We start from the raw sequence: 20,506 nt of genomic DNA on the forward strand, positions 1-20,506 counted from the left end.
ATGGAACCTTCCCGAAACTCTCATGCATGTGACGAGGAGGGTGGTGGGGGTGACCACTCGGATCACGACCTTCTCCTGTTTACATCTTTAATAACCTGAAGTTATCATAGCTCCTCACTTCCGACGGAGGGGGTGGGGGGATTTCCACAGGTCACGGAAGTTCAGGAAACTCTGGGAATTCGAGTTCCGATACCAATTCAGTCCCGGACAAGAAGAAGTCCAGAGGAGTTTGATTCATTTTAACTTGGCTCGCGGATCATGGTTTTGTAAAAAATAAAATAAATAAAATAAAAAATAAAAAAGAGGTTGGGGGGGTTATAGACAGTATGTGTGTGTCTCTGTTTGAAGGATAATTAGCCCAGGAAGATGATTTACCTTGTACCTCGTAAGTGTTTTCAACGTGGGACTGCGGGATTTGGCGATGGAAAAGAGAAGAGTTTTACCTTGTGTTGAGAGTGGGAACCCCGTGCGCGGGTGTACAAAACCGTTCACCATCAGAGAGGGACCTGGTTTAAAAGTCTCTCTAGTTATTCATGTTTCAGGGGTGCCGCTTGCCAGGTCATTTTTACGGAAATAAAAGTAGACATTGGCAGCAATGTGAGACCGGCAGCTTGGAGGGTTTGATATTCTTCTCTCTAATTGCCCGTTGGGGTGGTGGGGCGGGGTTGGGGAGGGGGTGGTGGGGGGGGGGGGGGGGGGGCATGTCTTGGGGGTCTTTTAGGTTCAACTCACCTCCCTCACCATTTAATGTGGTTGGTCTTCAAAGGAGCAGCACTCCCTTTTTTTTGCGATGACAATCGAATGCGGTTTTGCCTGGAAGTCTACGAAGCCAGCAACTGCTCGTTCTGCATATCTCCCAGATACTCTATTGCTTTTAAATGGCCTTTCAGCGGTAGCCTGTAACATATAAACATTGTTATCCGGTGCCTCAGCAAGAATCAGCTAATGGCCTCAGGTGTTTACATTACAGCAGTTTCCAACAGAGGACATGAAAGGGACTTGGTTTCAGTTATAACTATACATCCCTCTCTCTCTCTCTCTCTCCCTCTCTCTCTCCCCCTCTCTTCCTCTCTCTCTCTCTCTCTCTCTCTCTCTCTCTCTCTCTCTCTCTCTCTCTCTCTCTCTCTCTCTCTCTCTCTCTCTCTCTCTCTCTCTCTCTCTCTCAGCCATTTTACATGTGGGAGCCGAGCCCCCGTTGGTCCTCCAGCAGCCCCCAGGCCTGGGTCCAGTCCATACCCAGAGAGGGGCTGCTGCTCAGGGGCAGGACAATAGGAACAGACCCCCCTTTGTTTCTGCCTCCATGGCCTTGGTGACAGTCACGGTAAACAAAGGACACCGGCTGAGGCCGGGCCGGGTAAACTGCACTGAGGGGCCTTTGACCAAGGGGACTTAAGCAGAACAAACAGTATCCGAACCTGCCATCTTCAAATGCTACCTCTCTTATCCTTCTTTTCTTTTCTTCTCAGGCGCACACACATCACTAACATAATGCACATTATCTTACAATGATCTACACAAAAACATTCTGGCCAGTGTACACACATCACCACTCCAGCCCATAAATATGGTCATATAAGCAGGGACTAAAACACACGCACATTCGGCACTGAGCACTTAAAACGTTTTAACAATCGGGGGGAATCCCCGTCATGCCCATGTCAGGTGTAGTCAAGGGTCTGAAGTGCTCGCTGATGCCAGTTGGAGTGCAGTGGAATCAAGCCTTGGTGTGTTTTAATGCTCCAAGGCATTGAGTTTGGTTTAGCTGTCATATCAAGACAAAATATGCGTGTAAATGTTATTAAAGGATATATTGTCAAGTCTGCCAACTTACTATCACGTATTTTCCACGACGGGAAAGATAACAGTTTCATCAGTTACCGCACTTTGAGTTTTCCCCATAAGCACTCTGGACAACTAAGCTTATGAGAGAGAGATGCAGTATGCTGCAGTGCTGGGTTTACACAGGCCAGAAAAGTGTTCCTAGATTCCTACATCCCAAAACCCCAAATCATTTAAAAAAAGGTACTGGTATGTTTGGCTTAGAGTGATTTGTTGTTTCTTTACTCTGCAGTGACTATTTAGGGAAATTTACCTCAGAAATTGGATTTAGTTTAAACTCTCCTCTTTCCCCCCAGAACACTTGAAACATGTATACATACACAGAGAAATCTACACACACGTGCACAGACACGCACACACACGCACACACAAACACACGTACACACACACACACACACACACACACACACACACACACACACACACACACACACACACACACACACACACACACACACACACACACACACACACACACACACACACACACCTTCCGTTCTAATCTTAGCCTGCATGTACAAACATACGCTTCCCCACTCCTGCAGGTTGGAGCACGACACCAAGCTCCAAAGAAGACCACACAGAGCAACCCCTGGAAACACTGGCATTCCCAAAAACACCAGAGAGAATCACAACCACACCCCAACGCACACTTTAACTTCCTTTTTTTAGATGGTAAAAGTTTGTATACTCTTTGTCTGGTGACAAAGAGACATTGTGACATCTCAGTGGTTTAGGACAGGGCTTGGAATAATATTTATTCCATGTGTTGTGTTGCCGTTGCCTGTACTCCTGTGAGAACTTGTGGATGCAGTGTGTGTGTGTGTGTGTGTGTGTGTGTGTGTGTGTGTGTGTGTGTGTGTGTGTGTGTGTGTGTGTGTGTGTGTGCGTGCCCATTGAGGATACAGCAAAACCTTTTTTTATTATGTAAACCGACCCCTCAGATGAAGTTCTGCAGGGCTGAGGTTCAGGGAGGGTGGAGGCACATAGGTTCCTCCTCTCCCTGTCTAGTTGTCCCATCCGCTCATGTCTACATTTTCGGCAGTCCCAGTGTGTGCACTGCACAAACCAGCGGCCTGTTAAAACAGCCCGACCAGATGGGGCTAAGCGATTGCAAATGTTCCCCTTCTGGTGTCTGACACTTCCAGGGGCCTCATGAATATATGAAACACAGCTGTGGGACTGGCAGAGACAGAGATGTAAAAAGGGAAGGGAGGGGGTACAGCACAACTGGAAACTGTTACCTCTTGCATGTCCCATTTCTTCGATAAACACTGAATAAGGTGATGTTGATCCAAACTCAAAGTCCAAGCGACTGCGCTAACACACTGACCCATTAGAGAGTCTGCACCTGCATTTCTCCTTTGTGTCACTCAGTGCCTACTTGGCTCCGTTTCCTCTATCTCCTCTCACCCCTCGTGTCTGTCTGCAGCAGAGTACGGCGCTGAGGAACAAGTAGCTCGGATCTGATTCATGGCTCTCGGCAGCACGGCCAGAGCCTCATCAGTTATGTTCAGGGGTTGTTGACAGCACAGAGATACCATGTTACTTAGGTTTCCTATAATGCCCGGCAGAGTTATCCTTATCGACCACAGGATGTTATCAATCGCTCATTCCGTCGCTTCTGTCATCGGCACACAGTCAAGGCTTTTACGCCGAGCTGCCCTCCTCGCCCAGCCGCACACTCATCAGCGTCCATTATTGAGGTGTGAGGGCCCTGATAAAGGTCTCGCCGGCTGCTCCGCGGCCGAAAGGCGGGGACCCCATTTAGTATAGGAGGCCCTTGTCCCCTTGGACTCTTGTTCTCGTCACTCCGCAAGGCCGTACTTAGCTGTCAATCAGAGAGAACTCTGGGTATCCAGTCACCTTCTTTTAAAGGGATGCTGGTCCGAGGGGCAATTAGAAAAGAGGCAGCCCGGCCGCTCTGGCCCGGTCTGGGCTAGGAGCTGATGAGAAACAGAGGAGGAGGGCCTGAGGTAGGGAGGTGGGGGTGGAGGGGCGGGGGGCACTGGAGAGGGAGGAGGTGGTGCTGGATTGTGTAGATTGTGAAGGGAGGGAAGCTCTGTTTTCTATTTGTGAGGATTAGGTTGACAGATCTGTATTTAGTTTCTTAGGGCCTCTAGCTGCAGCTAATCCCCCTCACCTGCAGTGCCCCCCTCCCCTCCCCCTCCCTCCCTCTTCCCTTTCTTCTGACCCTGCAGCACCCTTCTACCCTTTCTACACCACCCCCCCACGCCACCCCCTGCCCAGTACAAACACTCATCCCGAGACAAGCGCATGACTCGTTGCACTCTGTCTCCTCAGGTTAGGGCCTCACACTCGACACAAATCTTTCTCTGGCCAAGAGAACAGCGGGGGTCCCGGCTTCTCCGGGACGGAAGAAAAGGACACCCCCCTCCAATTTAGTGGCCTTTCACAGATTTTTTTTTTCTTCTTCTTCTTCCAGGTCGGGTAAAGGGGGCGCCCCCCCACCCCTCACTTTTCTCAGAGATAGCAATTACTCAGCAATTAAGAGCCATTACCACGGAAGCGGCTTGTCAAACCACTCATGGGAAATGGAGACCTTTGCTAAAGCTGCACATTAGGAAATATTCGGGGTCAGACGAGGGGCTCAGATCTCTACTCTTTAGATCTTATGGCTCCCACACACTCTCAACAGGCCTTCAGTGTGAAAGAAAGACCACAGGGCCTCCGCAAACACACAGCATGCCTGTCAGTAATTCTTGACAATGGAGACCCGGAGCGACCTTAAGAGTTATAGATTCTAAACTGCTTTTCAACAACATAGTGACAAGATTGGCAGATGATATTTTTGAGAGTAAGTAGTATTAGTTCGATAATAGCATATAGTAGTCAAGTAGTAGTATACATAATTAGAATAATCTTGTAATTTCATTTTTGTATTATTTATTATTCTATTATTTATTTGACGTGTGTTACAGACAAGCTACATCAGATGGGTTATTATACGGCTTATTGTAGTTTAAATCAAAACGACATATTTTGCGGGGGAAAATATGACCATCTCATAATATAGGATATGAAATGCAATGCGCAGTGGTTTGCACTAACTGCAATTTATTTAATTGCCACCAACAACAGATAATTTCCATTGTCTTATTGTAAATAAATGTAAATACCTAGAGAAGAACAGGCGTGTCTTTACTGCGCATGCACAAAAGTCAACATTTTGTGGATTCAGTTTATAAAATTAGAAAATATAAAAAAGACATGGTCTATCAACAACACATTCAATAAGCCTTTGGAATATTTAGCAAATTTATTTATTTTATATGATATAATTTCATTAATAGCCAATCACATTTCTGACTCAATTTTCCCCATTTTATAATATGATTGAGATAATTTATTTCGTGTTTTTTCATGCTCTATTTAATTATTATTGTAATGCTATGACGTATTTTTCCACAATGCTATGTTTCGCTGTTTTATTTGCTGTTGATCTTCTCTGACATTGGTTGTGTAATTTGTATATAATAATAATAATAATAATAACATTATTATTAACAATAATAATAATAATAATAATAATAATAATAATAATAATAATAATAATAATAATAATAATAATAATAACAGCAACAACAACAACAACAACAATTAAAAATAAAAAAGAAAGTCCGTTCCACACCCAGTGACAGCATGGCGTCCAGTTCAGAGCAGTTCGCCGAAATTGAAAAGTTTCGTGTGGAATTGCTGGAAAATGCCAAATGTATGACTGACGGCCAGAATGTTGAAGAGGAAATCGAGAGGTAAAATCTGAATCATGGCGTTTACCACCTAAAGAAAATGACAAATGAGTTACTCTAAGTGTGAATGTTAGCTTGCAGTAAAAGTTAAGCTAGCTCGTTCCACTCGTTCGGCAGTATATACTACTACTGCTACTTCTATAATGATGGCGATGTTGTTAAATGGTGATTATTGGTCATTACACGAAATTAATATTCGAATACAATTAGTAATGTGGATATTATGACTGGGCGATATACGCGTATGTCCTATAATATCGATATCGCGATATGAGACTGACTTGCTACCGTCTGGGGCTTTTTCGTTGTAATATAGTTGAATTTCATCTTCAAGGCTCAGCGACTGTAAAGTAATGCAAATATGTTCCATTCAGTGGCTCTACCTGCTCGGTCAAAATATTCACATCGCTTCTCGGGAGTAAATATCTTGTGATCGCTCCTCTGCCCTCACCACGTGTGGCCGCACATGACTATACAGCGAGCTAACTACACTTCCAATAAGTACCGAAATACAGCACAGGACAAAAATGTGCAGATTAAGGATCAGTCTCTATGCAGACGTAACATAACCCGTTAATACGTTGTCATAGCTCCTACACTGTACGCGTTCACCAATAACACGAATGAAGTTACAGATTGTGCTTTCTCAAGGGCAAAGACGAGGGTAATAGAAGAGATGTTAGTCTGGGTCCGAGATGTGATCCGATTGACTGCGTGTGTGTGTGTGTGTGTGTGTGTGTGTGTGTGTGTGTGTGTGTGTGTGTGTCTCTGTCTGACCATCTTACCTGCCTGTGCCCCCACCGGATTCCCGAAACATCTTCAATCTATGGATGGCGAGGTATTCGTCCAAAGTTTTTTGATGTTGCCCGGCCCTCACGGATATTAAAACCAAGCAGGTAGAGGTGTTGATTAGAGCAGCGTGGCATTCATCCCCTCGAATTCATCATTAGACTATATCACAATATGAGGATAACCAAAGTCCTAGGCGATATCAAGTTTCATACGGCATCATCGAAATTATATCGATATATATCGCCCAGCCCTACAACACGCTGATTTCCACTTCAGGTTGGCGTGCTAAATTAAATGTGTATTTAATATTTATTAATAAATTGCCGACCCCTTCATGTTCCTAGCCAAGAAGTTCTGGCAAGAATTGAGAATGTGATCCTTGGAATGGTGACCAGTCTGTCCAAAGATGAAGCTCCGGTCCTGCTCATACCCAACAGATCGAGCTGGGCCAATGTGAGGTAGATGAAATCCTCCAAGTCACTTTCCTAGACCCCGCACTTTGTAAGCATCGGAAGAGTTCGAAAAGATAAACGCCGCCCGCTGTTCGTGTTGTGTTTAAAAAGAAAGAATGCACATTTTTTTCATTGAAATGCTTTTGTGGGAGGTCAGGCCACACACGATGACGGAAGCGCTGTATAATGTTTTTTCTTTTAACGAGGAAACGCTCGCGCCGCTAGAGTGTTGTTGTTTTTTTAAAGGGGTGTTTTTTTCATGTCAGCGCTGACCGCAATCAAGCCTTCCTCCTTGAAATCCAGGATTTGAGGTCATTTTACTTCGATGTCAAGCTGTTATCAAGACGCACTGACAACCCGCGCTCACGCAGAACTCACGCTCGAGTGGTTTTCGGTGCCTTTAATGTGTTGAGACCTTTGGATCAGAGGAATCGGGGGCGGGCGTCCTTCAGATCGAACCTCAGCATTCATCTTAAATCGCATGCTTTGTGAGAGGTTGAAAGCCAAAGGTTTTGGGAAACGCTGTGGTCGGGGGGCCCTCAGGCTTCAGGGATTTTCTTCAAGATTTACAGGTGGGGTGGGGGGGGGGGTGTTCCACACAATTAACTGCTTGAACTGTTTTATGTGATCTGTAATCTGTGACTTTCCCACCTGAGTTTTAACAGCGCAGTCGGACTACAAATGAGCGCGGAAAGCTCGGCCACCGTCGTACGCAGCGACTGTCGGATGTCTGTGACCAAATTTGGTGAGAAACAGACATAGTGTGTACGGATACAAATGCCCCCACATTGCTTTTTATGTGGCTTTCTTGTTGTTCCTGCTCTCAGATTATGCATCAGAGCCATTCTAACATGAGTCCATTGTGTTCCTGACGTTCTGTTTTCGGAAGCCACCCTCCCAAAGCCACAAGTTCTGTGAGCCAGCGGGGTTTGAGCCTGGCTTCCGGGTGTCGTTGAATTTACTCCGTAACCTTCACTGATTTCACCCTATGAGTCCACCAAAATCTGTTTCTGAACAAATTTTAGGCGAGAAATAAGCAATCCAGTTGCTGAATCTTCACTCATATTCGATCAGGGCTTCATTTAAAAGTTTGTTCCGACTGTGCGGTTGCCAAAGGATACACCGGGACGTGCCAGGACTCATGGGGATTTTTTGTTTCATATAAACGTCGGTGTCGTAGTTCCGCCTACCACACGCCACCCAAGTGGGGTTTTCAGGGCCCTCCGGCACAAAGACACAGCCGACAATGGGTTGGAGACATCAGTTTATTGTGGAGAGGAGGCTAGGTGGAACTAGCCTTTAGCAGATGGAACATGTCATGACAGGGCTCCTATCCTGAGTGAGTGTGAGATGGGGGTTTCAACCTGTTGCTCGTTAGCCCAACCAATGGGCAACAGGTACGCAGCCACCCTAACCCGATCACCTAGATCCAGGTCAGGTGTGGCTGCTCAAACCATCCCATCTCCACACCACAGTCGGAAAATTAAATTAAAAGAAATACACCTACAATGAAAACACAATTTTTATTGGTTTTGTTTGGAGAAACGCACAGGCGGATCGGATGACGCAGATGACGACATAAAGAAATCTTTGACCAGCTGACGTCAGCTCGTGCTGAGAATAGAAAAAAACGTTGAAAACAGAGCGTTCAGAGCGGTCAGAAGCCCGAGAGTTTTGCTGACAGCGATTACTTTGTCATTGGTTTACCTTGTTATTTGACACTTTGGCCACGTCTAATATGAACATCTGACATTGTAACATTATAAATATCACAGAAAATGAAGAAAAGCATTATAGGTCCAATTTTAGTATGTTTTACTATATTTAAAAAGTTTTGTCGAGTACTTTGCGCCCTTCATCCAGGGTTAATATTTATAACCTGCCATGCTGAAAGAAGATTTTAGAAACTGTTTTGTTCTCAAATTGGAAACAGAAAAGACTTTGTTTTCTTTTGTTCTTTGCCTTCCCAAATAACTCATGTGAAGGTGATAGAGACATCAAACGAAGTCGTATTTTATACCTTTTTGTGTTTTTCTTATTTGTCCATAGCCCATATCTTCAAGATTCTCTCCTTTATCTACAGACTTGTCAGAGGCAACTTCTACGCTACGAAAAGGTTACTCTCCACTCATTCACATTCCTAAACCTCCAGCCTTCTGGTTTGGACGGTTTGCACTCCAGGTAGAAACGGAAGTGGAGTCTGTGCTCTTTCAACAGGGACATCTATTACAACGACCCCCAGCTGTTTGGCTCTCAGGCAAACGTTGATAGCGCCATAGACGACATCTCCTGCATGCTCAAGGTTCCTCGCAGGAAACTGCACGTGGTACGTGCACGCCACCCCGCCCCTGTGCATGTGTGTGGAAACACTCCAAGGCATTAAGACCTTGTCGAAAAGGCCGATATGGCGTGTTATGATAATCCCAGCTCCGCCAGATGAAATCTGTTAGGGTGTTTTATATTACCAGCATTTTTCCATTCTCCATATCTTGGGAAACACCTGTGTCTTGCATGCATTAGAAAATAACTGTGATTCAAAGAGACAGTTCAAACATTCGCATATTTTGTGTGTGTGTGTGTGTGTGTGTGTGTGTGTGTGTGTGTGTGTGTGTGTGTGTGTGTGTGTGTGTGTGTGTGTGTGTGTGTGTGTGTGTGTGTGTGTGTGTGTGTGTGTGTGTGTGTGTGTGTGTGCGTACGTGCGTGCATGTCTCCAGCTGGCCACTTCCAAAGGTTTTATCTCAGGTGATCTGTGTTACCTGGAAGAAGACGGCACCAGGGTGGACTGCCGCTCCGGTTCGACCGTACGTACCACCTGGAGCTTGGGACATTTTACAGATTACACTTCACTTCAAAAGAACAGTGATTTACAGGAACTTTATTAAGTTGCTTCTTATCTCCTCCCAAACTCAAGTATTTTTGAATGTTCTTATTTTTCATGTATTGGTTGTTATCCTCCGGGTGCCAGTGGTGGTACCCCTTAAAAATATATTATTACCACGAGTTTTAATATTGCATTTCAGGTCACCTCTTCATCTGTTGGATCCCAATACATGAGCAAAAACTGAACCTGTCAACACGTCATATTCCTCATGTGCCTGAATTCAATGAAGGTGGTTGGAACCCAAGTCCTAGCCTAGTTCATCCTTATTTACAGAACTCGTGTGACTTTTAAAGGCCACTTCCAATTGATCTGACCCCTTTCTGCCAATAGCAATACCTATTTTTCTTGATGGAACAGCTTGGGTGTTGATAGGCCAGTGACGGGAAAAAAGGACATGAAGTGCTAGAGAATGACTAAACTATGTCGTTACATCATCAATCCTCTGAGTTTGGCTGGAACCTGCTGTTTCATCTCATCTGTTTTATTTAAACTGACGAGGAAACAATCAAACCTGACTGTGGCTTGACATCTATTTCTCCCAGGCCGTTGCCGTTTCTTCAAACATTGCCGGCATTAGAAGTATCCTTTCAAGCGCCAAATGGTCGGAGGGGTTTTCCAAGTCTTGGTGTTAAAACGTCCAAATTTATCCGGTGTCTCTTTGGGGAAGCAGCGTCCACCTTATCACTCGGCAGATATTGTGTCTTCTGCAAAGTTCATCATGATCGTGGAGAAGGATGCAACATTCCAGAGGCTGCTGGGTGACGACTTCTGCACCAAGCTCGCGCCCTGCATCATGATCACAGTGGGTCGGCCTTGGGCGTCCTGTAAACTTTTACCGTGTTTAGAATTCAGATTCTGATTATGTTTCAATGTGAATGACTCTGTGTGCGTGTGCGTGCGTGCGTGCGTTCCAGGGTAAAGGTGTCCCAGACGTGAACAGCAGGATGATGGTGCGAAAGCTTTGGGACACACTGCACATCCCCATTTTTGCTCTGGTGGATGCGGACCCTCACGGTACACTTCTCTCTCCTAAATTCGCCGTACACGTTCTCTTTCCGATCTCCATACCTCTATGTTACCCTGTTGCTTAGCGAGACATGCGTCCTTCTGAGCTGTGTCACGCGTCTTTGACGATAATTGCTCTGGTGCGACGGCGCTGATTGTACCGAGTCTCTCTCTCTCTCTCTTGATTTGACCAGGCATCGAGATCATGTGCATCTACAAGTACGGGTCCGTGGTAAGTCCCACCGCTTGCCGTTATTCCTGTACTGTATAGCGTCCAACGTAGCCTGACCAGGGTCGACGTGTTAGCAATACGTAATTATGTACCCCTCCGAGTGGAAACGGGACCAATCACTCATGTTTAGAAAATTTGAAACGACACGAACAGTAAACGGGAAAATGCGGCAGCCATTACTGTGTCTAGTGTTTCATGCGGTGTTACCAACTTTTTATGTGCCAGCGATATCCCCTATATAGAACCACTGTCCTGTATATCTATTTTTGTCTATCTTGAATGCATATTGTGTGTGTGTGTGTGTGTGTGTGTGTGTGTGTGTGTGTGTGTGTGTGTGTGTGTGTGTGTGCGTGCGTGCGTGCGTGCGTGCGTGCGTGCGTGCGTGCGTGCGTGCGTGCGTGCGTGCGTGCGTGCGTGCGTGCGTGCGTGCGTGCGTGCGTGCGTGCGTGCGTGCGTGCGTGCGTGCGTGCGTGCCGATGTACTGTATGTGCACTTTTCTTTCCGCAGTCCATGTCATTTGAGGCCCACAATCTGACCGTCCCCAGTGTTATGTGGCTAGGCCTCCTCCCCTCTGACATCCAGAGGTTTGGACTCACCGCTCACTACTTCCTACTTGCTTCTGCTGCCTCTAATTGGGATTATATTCTCGGGACATTTAGATTGGTTGTTTTGGATTCAGTTGCTGTCAACATCACTTCTCTTCCCCCTTCGCAGCACTGCTGAGAGAGTATATTGAGTTTTAAGTATACGTCTGCAATCTTGGCCCCGGACGTACCTTTTGACTTAAGCAAAGTTTAATTGTAGTATGTAAGATCGCTGCTCGGACGATTTCCTTCCTGATTATCAAACCTCAGGCGTTGGCCTGGCCAGAACTTAAAACTATACTTCCTGCATTTTGATGGGAGGACAAAGGAGTCTGACGCCAGAATTGCCTGCAACCCAGCGCTGGCATTGGACAGCCAATGAAATGATTTTCCACGTTTCCAGGTTGAGGGTTCCTGAGGAGTCCTTGATCCCACTCACCAAGAGAGATGAGAGCAAGCTGAACAGCCTCCTCAAGAGACCCTACCTGTCTAGCCAACCAGCGTGGCAGGCCGAGGTGACAGCTCGGGTTCTGGGAGGGACAGACAGAGCTATGTTTAGGATGAGAAATTTGTGAAATGCAAGCATCGAGGAGACCAAACTGACCGGATAGGTGTTTAACTTCAAGTTAACCTACATCACTCACCTGCACCCCCAGATTGTTTTTTTCAAGGAAAAGGCATTTCAGTTGGTAAAAGATTCAGGGCGCCTTGCAGGTGTGACACACTGCAGAGGAATGTGTGTGTGTGTGTGTGTGTGTCTGTGTCTGTGTGTGCCCACGCATGAGAGATCGAGCCGTCATCTAGGATGCATGCACATATTCCCACTCTGTTGTGAAATAGCTGGAAGGTTGGGGGACACCTGGTAATCCTTACGTCCAGCCACTCGGGAGACATGTTTTCTCGTGTTATAGATGGAACTGATGCAGCAGAAGAAGGTCAAGGCTGAGATCCAGTCCCTCTCAGCCATAGCCCCAGAGTTCCTCTCTTGTGTCTACCTACCAAACAAGCTGCGCTACGGAGGCTGGATATGAGTACAATGCTGACCCCTGGTGGAATTAGTCAGTATTGCATCACTGGAGTTTGTCGTGTAACTAAGTTGTGATTGCAGTTGCTCAGCTGTCAATATATCGATGTTCCAAAGTCGTGAATGTGTTGCTTGAATAACAGTAATAGAAAAGTCTATTAAATTATTTTTCAAATGAAATCACGTGTTTGTTAGCTTCCGGTGGATGGTCTAATTTACTTATGTCCATCATATAAATGTATTAAATATACAATTGATCGTTTGGTAAATACTGAAAGCTTTAACTTATATTTCATGTTTAAATGTAAAATTAAGCTTTTTTTAGTGTTAAATAAATTGTTAGATAAATTTAAGGTTACTTTTGAAGCACTGAAGTGTCAGAGCCATATGTTTCTCCAAGCTGCCTGCTATACCTTTTTAACGGTGATGAAGATTTCTGGAGAGGGGGCAGTTGCCCCACGTTCTACTGTTTCACAAATGAGTTAATAATAATTTGATATATTAACATTTAATATATGAAATGCAAATAAGACTTTTTAAAGCTAAGAAAACACAGTAGTAGAATTGATTAAGAAAAAGTTAATAATCAATAACAATAAGTGATGGTACAAACATCTTTCGCACTGTCGATCTACAGATGAACTGTGATGCAAAAACCAGCCTATGGTTTCATAAGGTTGGAGGGATGGGTGAGTGTTACAGTGCATAGCAGCATTTTTATCTTTTTCACCTGAATAGCAGCCAATGGCAATTTGTCTCTGAGAAATCAGTGCCGTGGAGAAGTGTGGACCTGGATCTTTAGAGAGACCCTTGAATCTGCAAAAGCCTTTTTTTTCCCCCAAGTGTCAGGGGCAGCTGCAGACCAGGGTGGGTGGGTGCTCTCTGAAGCATCACAAAAGCCATTTGGTACAGCGCTCATTGAGTCATGTTTCGTAGGGCATCGTTCATCTGTCCGTTTAACGTGAAGTGGGATATGTTCAGGTAAATATATATTGATTTTACATCTTGGTGATTTTTGGGGTGTTGGTGACGGCTGTGATAGATTTGAAATATGTCTGAGATTAGAACTTGATTTCAGTACAATAGTGAAACATTGGATTTATTCATAATATATATAAAATTACTTTTGTAAAGATTAGATTTTAATGTCAGCCACTCTGCCTACAGCTTTAAGTATGATTCTGGTCAAGAGCAACCAGAAGCAAATGTATATCTCCTTCCCATTCCTCGAGGCCACTTGATTTGATCCCCATGTCCAGGTCAAGATTATCTTATATGGACACCGTCATCTGCCATTGTCCCTTCCTAATGATCCTACCCAGGACATTACTGCAGCTGGCCGGGACATCATCGCTGGTCAGATACTCCCTTAAATGCCCTGTCATGGCCAGGCTCCTCTCCTCTACAGCCCATGTGTCAAAAGATGATCCAACAAGGGACGGTCAGTTGGAATGAGGAGTAATGGTCATATTTGGCACCACAGACTGAAGGGGGATGACACTGCAGTCATTTAGTCATTTTCAATATTGGCTAAATAACTCTCTTCAACTGGAATTTACGCGCATTTTCAACTGTTATGCAGATCCAGAGCACCTTCTCGACCTGTCCCCTGACCGCCGTCCTGTGCCTCCTCGCCGAGCGGCAGCCTCTAAGTGCCCCTTTCTGGCCACTGAGATGCTATGGAGCGGCACCGTGAGGGCGGCCGACCTGGAGCTGCAGAAAGACGTCCAGAGGATCAACTCAACGCAATCAGGTAAGCAACTGAATCGGACCCACGGTTGAGTCAATATACGCGGAGTCGATTACGCAAGTTAAAGGTCGGTGCTTTTGCAGCTCAAACCTCCTCAGTGACCACCAACATACAAAGAGAATCCATTTCTTGTATGTTGCAGGGTGTCTGCAGATCTTCAAAAGCCTTAAAATGTTAAATGAAAGAAATTACAAGTATTGGAGCTTCAAATTCATTAAATAGCGTTACATTTGAATGTATATGTATGTAGGTTTTGTCCGGTGTTATTAAGACTCCATTCCTTTTTTTTCAAAATTAGTAGTTCTTCTAAGGAGTTCACAGAGTGAATATTTCTTGCGTTACAAAACCCTCAGGTTGCCGCTGAACACCCTCCTTCAGGTGTACCTGCTGCATTACCTGTTTTTGATGAACCCAACAAACTTTCTACTTACTGTCATACTTACCTGTATAGAGAAGTCCAAGAAAGTCCTTGTACTGTACTTACCTGTCATGAATTATGTGGAAAATAAGTTCAAGAATAAATTTAGTTCATAAGCTGCCCTGTACAAAATATTTGTATTACTTGACCGCAATGGTTAATTGAATAAAAGAGAGATTATCTGTCCGAAAAATCAGTCTTACAAGTCATTATGATTTGATATAAGATATTTCTCACAGAGAATATGGAGAGGGATTCAAAAATAGTTACAAATCAAAAAAAATCAAATCAAAAAATTGATTGAAAACAATTGATAAATGAGGACCCTCATTTTTAAACTTTGCTCAGTAACCAACTTAGAGCAAACAACTACAACTTGACTCCATAACCGACCTCCAATATAAGAATTTCTTTTTTTCCTTCCATCAGGTACTTCCTTTAAGTATGACAAGTTTTTCCAGAACAAGATCGACAGCAAGAAGAAGGACCACACGTACCGGGTATTCAAGACGGTGAACAGGTGTGCACACTCCTTCCCCATGGCGGACGACTACTCCGGCTCCCTGCGTGTGAAGAGGGACGTCTCCGTGTGGTGCAGCAACGACTACCTGGGCATGAGCCGCCACACCCGGGTTATCCGGGCCATCAAGTGAGCGCCGTGGCAACAGTGTGAAGAACCAGGGGGTATGGTGTTTGTTTGTGGAATGTGTGGATGAGAGTGATGCCCTCTTTTTTTTTTTTTTTTTTTTTTTTTTTCTCCCCCCACCCGAGGGACACGTTGCAAGAGCATGGCGCGGGCGCCGGGGGCACGCGGAACATATCGGGGACGAGTAAATTCCACGTGGACCTGGAACAGGAGCTGGCCGACCTCCATGGCAAGGACGCTGCCCTGCTCTTCACTTCCTGTTTCGTGGCCAATGACTCCACGTTGTTTACTCTGGCAAAAATGCTACCAGGTACAGTATACTGGGCATGTATGAGCTGCATGCTATGGAATTGCAATCGAGGTCCCCACGCATCCTGGAAAACCTGTCATTATGTTATGTCGTTTCCCAGTCATGGAAAAGTCATGGAATATGACAAAATTGTCCAGAAAGTCCTTGAAAGCAAGAGTTGTCCTTTGACCTTCGCTGCTTTGAATGTAGCCCAATAACATGCAGGGCTGCGTCCATTTTCTCCATAGGCTACAACGGCTATGTAGCCTGAATTCTGGCCAGGGGATCAAAAGCTATTCCAATAGAATCAAAAGTTAAACAATCTCACGGAGTTCCATGAGATTTCCATGGTTCATGGAAAGTGTCCCAGACAAAGATTTAATGAAGAGAATGGGAACACAGAATTTTTTTTTTACGCTTAGAAGCACATTGACTTTTGTGCGTTCTGTGTTCTCCTCCTAGGTTGCCAGATCTACTCTGACGCAGGGAACCACGCCTCGATGATCCAGGGCATCAGGAACAGCGGAGTGAAGAAGTTTGTCTTCCGTCACAACGACGTCAGGCACCTACGAGAGCTGCTCGAGAAGTCCGACCGCTCCGCTCCAAAGATCGTGTCCTTTGAGACGGTCCACTCCATGGACGGTTAGTTCACCTCAAAGCGTCACCTAAAAGTCTCCTTTGTCTCCCTGAAATGTATTTTCCGCCCGTTTTTTGGACATTGTAGTGCTTTGACATGCAGGCAGTTGGCGTAAGGGTGGAAGATGTGGGAGCAGCCGAAAGAAAAAGAAGAAAAAGAGTGATCTAATGGAGCGATTATCAACCTGTGAACCTAGTGGTTTGCTTGGGTACTGCATGAAACCCCGCCATGGTATTAATGATGATTAATGATGATAATTAAAATGAACGTGCCCTGGGGGTCACTTTGCAGCCCAGTTCAGCCCGCTTTCAAGTGGGCTGTGGCTCAATAAAGGTTGGAAACTGCTGATAAAGGGTTACATCTAATGGATGGCGGGCTTCTTTCACAGGTGCCGTGTGCCCACTAGAAGAAATGTGTGACGTCGCCCATGAGTTTGGTGCCGTTACCTTTGTGGATGAAGTGCATGCAGTGGGCCTGTATGGGTCCAGAGGGGGAGGGATTGGCGACAGGGACGGAGTCATGCACAAGATGGACATCATCTCTGGCACACTAGGTGGAGTAGAACTGTTGGGAATCACAAATGATGACACCTCCGTCACAGGACACTTGTCTTTCATACATACCCTCTTCTACGCCATCACTTTGGGGCGTCACCTCCAGGCAAGGCGTTCGGCTGCATGGGCGGCTACATCGCCAGCACCAGCGCCCTGGTGGACACCGTGCGCTCCTACGCCGCGGGCTTCATCTTCACCACCTCGCTGCCCCCCATGCTGCTGGCCGGAGCCAGGGCGTCCATTCAGATACTCAAAAGCGAGGAGGGCCGGGTGCTCAGGAGGAAACACCAGAGGAGCGTCCAGCTGCTGCGCCAGATGCTTCTGGACTCTGGGCTACCAGTGGTGCACTGCCCGAGTCACATCATCCCTGTGCGGGTGAGTCCCCCACTTGAGATTGGTCGACCATAAAAAAGATTGCGTGTATTGTAAAAAATATTGTGCATATTATCAGAGCCATATGAAACCGTTCATCACATTCTTCAATAAGCAAATAGCGTTTTAAATGTCGCTGCCCAGATATAGTTAACCATCTTTTGGGTATATCGCATGCGCTCAAGCTCCACCGCTCCAGGCCCCGGGGGGATGGGGAAGGCGCAGCGAGTAATCGTGTCCGCGGCCCAAGGAAATGCGCTCGACGAGGGCTCCCCAAGGAGGGGGCGCCAACACTAGGAAAACGATCTTTCGTAACGCCACATTTCAGTGCAAATTATGTCAATATGTCATTTAAATGTGTACATTAATAAAATAACAATAGGGCCTCTAATAATAGCGGACTCCGCCACCAACAATGAGTTGAAAACACAAAGACATGAAATGGCTGTTTCTCGGAAAAGGCCATCTAAATGAATATGGGATGAATATCAATTTTTTTTTTATTTAACCAAATAATCATACGAATTACCATTTTAAATCACAAAATATTTTATGAAATGGTGATATAATTAAAACCCTAAAGGGGACCTATTATGCTCCTTTTTACACAAGTTAATCTAGGTCTCTGAGCACTGAGTTTGTTGCTGAAAAAAACGCTCAGATTATGCATTCTAGCCATTCTAACATGCCTCGATACACCCCTTTTCCAAAACGGGATGTTTTTTGTGTTGGAGGAGCCACCCTCCCGAGTTTGAGCGTGGCTTCCGGGTCTCATTGTATGTACTCCGTGAAATTTTGATTTCACCTCATCAGTCCATCAAAATCTGTTTCTGAACAAATATGAGGCGAGAAATAATCAATCCAGTTGCTGAATCTTCACTCATATTAGATCATGTCTGAAAATAAAATACAATTTATAGATACATCTACACTAAAAACACACTATTTTTTGGGTTTTTTTTTTGTTTTTTGTTGTTTTTTTTGAGAAACTTAGGGATGGAGCGGATGAGCATATAAAGAAATCCGTCATGAGCTGACGTCAGCTCGTGACGAAAGTAGAAGAAAACCCTTGAGAACGGTTCAGAGGGTTCGCAAGCCTGAGAGTTTTGTTCACAGTGATTACTTTGTCATTAGTTTACCTCATCATTTGACACTTTGGCCACATCTTATATGAACACCCGACATTGCAACATTACAGATGTGACAGAAAATTAGGAAAAGCATAATCGGTCCCTTCTAAGTATTTCTCGGGCAGGTTGCAGATGCAGAAAAGAACACCGAGGTGTGCGACATCATGATGTCCCGCTACAACATCTACGTCCAGGCCATCAACCACCCCACGGTGGCGAAGCGGGAGGAGCTGCTGCGCATTGCCCCCACACCGCACCACACTCCCCAGATGATGCAACACTTTGTCGGTACGGTGTGTTTTTCCTGGAGGGGAGCGTCGGGTCAAAGCGACGGTGTCTGAAGGTTCTCCTTGGCCAGTATTAAGACAGTGTAGCCTGAACGTGGAAATCTACAGTATAAGGTTGTCTGTGTTGAGTGGATTACACTACAAGTAGCAGAAATGCAATAGGAACTGCATGTTTTTCTTTCCCAATATCCAACAACGTTCTTTTCTGTGCCGTTTCAATGGGGTCTCCCTTGGGAAGGTGGATGCCGCTTTCTCATAATTGCAGCTAAATAAAGTATAAAATACAGACTTTTTTCCTTTTACAAAATGATGTTATGGATTACTACTTAAGCGTGTCCTCCGTGGCTGGTGAAGACCATGGTTTTGTCGCCCGGTGTGTGACGTCCTCTTCTCCTGCGCAGAGCGGCTGCTGACGACCTGGAAGGAGGTGGGTCTGCAGCTCCGGCCTCATCCCGCGGGCGAGTGCACGTTCTGCCGGCAGCCTCTGCACCTCCAGCTGATGGGCGAGAAGGAGAGGTCCTACTTCCAAGGCCTGAGTCACAGGATATCAGCGCCTGCATAATAATATCTGCTAAAAAAAAAAAAAAAAAAGAAATCTGGTTTGATTATCCCTACCTCACACTGATTGTTTGGGGTTTTTTTTCAGATGTGAATGATGTATCGCTGCATTTGAAATGTTATATATCACAAATTATTATCTTGGAAAGGGGTGTCTGTTTGAGTTTGTCATGCAGAATGTCTAAAATACTGAGGGTTTTTTTTTTTGTGTGCACAATTATTAAAAAGTTTCTATTGTGAACTCCACTGTATCAAGGTGGTACTGAAAATCAAGGTTCTTTAGATATGAAGTTCATTAACATTCGTTTTTGGTTTTGTTTTTGGTAAAGTGTGAGTCACCCTTATTCATCGCCAGTTGTTTCTCTTCGTGTGACTCGCTCTCAGATCATTGTGAGCTTCCTTGTTCCAACTAAGGGTGGCGCTGACACCGCCCCTTCTTCGATGACTCACTGCCGGTGCTGCAGTTCTAAAAACGAGGCACCAGATGGCGCGCACGCAAACCAGAGGAGGGCGTTTTACCGTTGAGCACCCGACTCTTCCCACGACCGACGAACGCGGTACCTGACAGGTACAGTGTAGTGTTGCAGGAACGAGTCCAAAAAGTCCAAAAACACGGCAATTAGCCTTTGCACGGGTTCTTTCGTCTCAAACGCCATGGGTTCTTGAATAGTGTTTTCGAATGGTGAGATGCGATCACAGAGGTCGCCGGAGACTTCCAACTTTATCAGGCCGCACAACGGAAAGTCATTTACTCGCTCGTCCGCCGTCACAGCCTCTGGTTGTGCGTATAATCACGCTCTTGCAAACCATTCCCACTCAGCCCGCGTAGTGGCTTTTCACTTGCGGCGATTGCATTTGAAAAATCATAGAAGTGGTGTTCATCTGTGAAGATTATCTTTCTGAACGAAACGCGGAAGTATCATAAACCTTTGTTTGCCGCGGAGTTTATTTATGCAATTATCCAAAATCCAAGGGAGAACCCACTCCAGTCTGATGTATATCATATGGACTAGATTTAACCTATTTGGACCTAATTAATCAAATGAAACACACTCTTCATTTGCAGAAAAGAGTCGATGTGGCCCGATCCCCCCTCCAATACAGGCCTGTACCACGCGTGAGAGAGCTTTTTCCAAACACGGGTTCTTGCAAATATCTTTTACCTTTTTCTGTGGAGAGAATTGATATATTTACACGTTATTGGATTGTTAGTGTTACTCTTGAGTGCAGCAGGTGACCATAACTCACTCAGAGTATTTATCCATTTTTCTATTAATTCCGTTGCT

General features: G+C 45.3%; 1 protein-coding gene across 1 annotated transcript; it reads left to right on the forward strand.

Annotated features, from left to right (window-relative positions):
* Positions 1-5,502: 5,502 nt before the first annotated feature.
* LOC307241252 (5-aminolevulinate synthase, non-specific, mitochondrial-like) lies at positions 5,503-19,224 on the forward strand (the record flags this gene model as incomplete). Its single annotated transcript, XM_080015292.1, has 21 exons — positions 5,503-5,612; positions 6,746-6,859; positions 7,510-7,598; positions 8,903-8,969; positions 9,071-9,179; positions 9,568-9,654; positions 10,277-10,313; positions 10,427-10,536; positions 10,649-10,748; positions 10,934-10,971; positions 11,479-11,555; positions 11,959-12,070; positions 12,467-12,575; positions 14,162-14,332; positions 15,177-15,396; positions 15,519-15,703; positions 16,145-16,324; positions 16,708-16,872; positions 16,980-17,248; positions 18,501-18,663; positions 19,064-19,224. 21 exons carry the CDS (start codon positions 5,503-5,505, stop codon positions 19,222-19,224), a joined length of 2,673 nt encoding a protein of 890 aa, XP_079871418.1.
* Between the last annotated feature and the right edge of the window lie 1,282 nt (positions 19,225-20,506).

Source organism: Zeus faber, assembly GCF_960531495.2.
Source record: "Zeus faber genome assembly, chromosome: 15".
Taxonomy (NCBI): domain Eukaryota; kingdom Metazoa; phylum Chordata; class Actinopteri; order Zeiformes; family Zeidae; genus Zeus; species Zeus faber.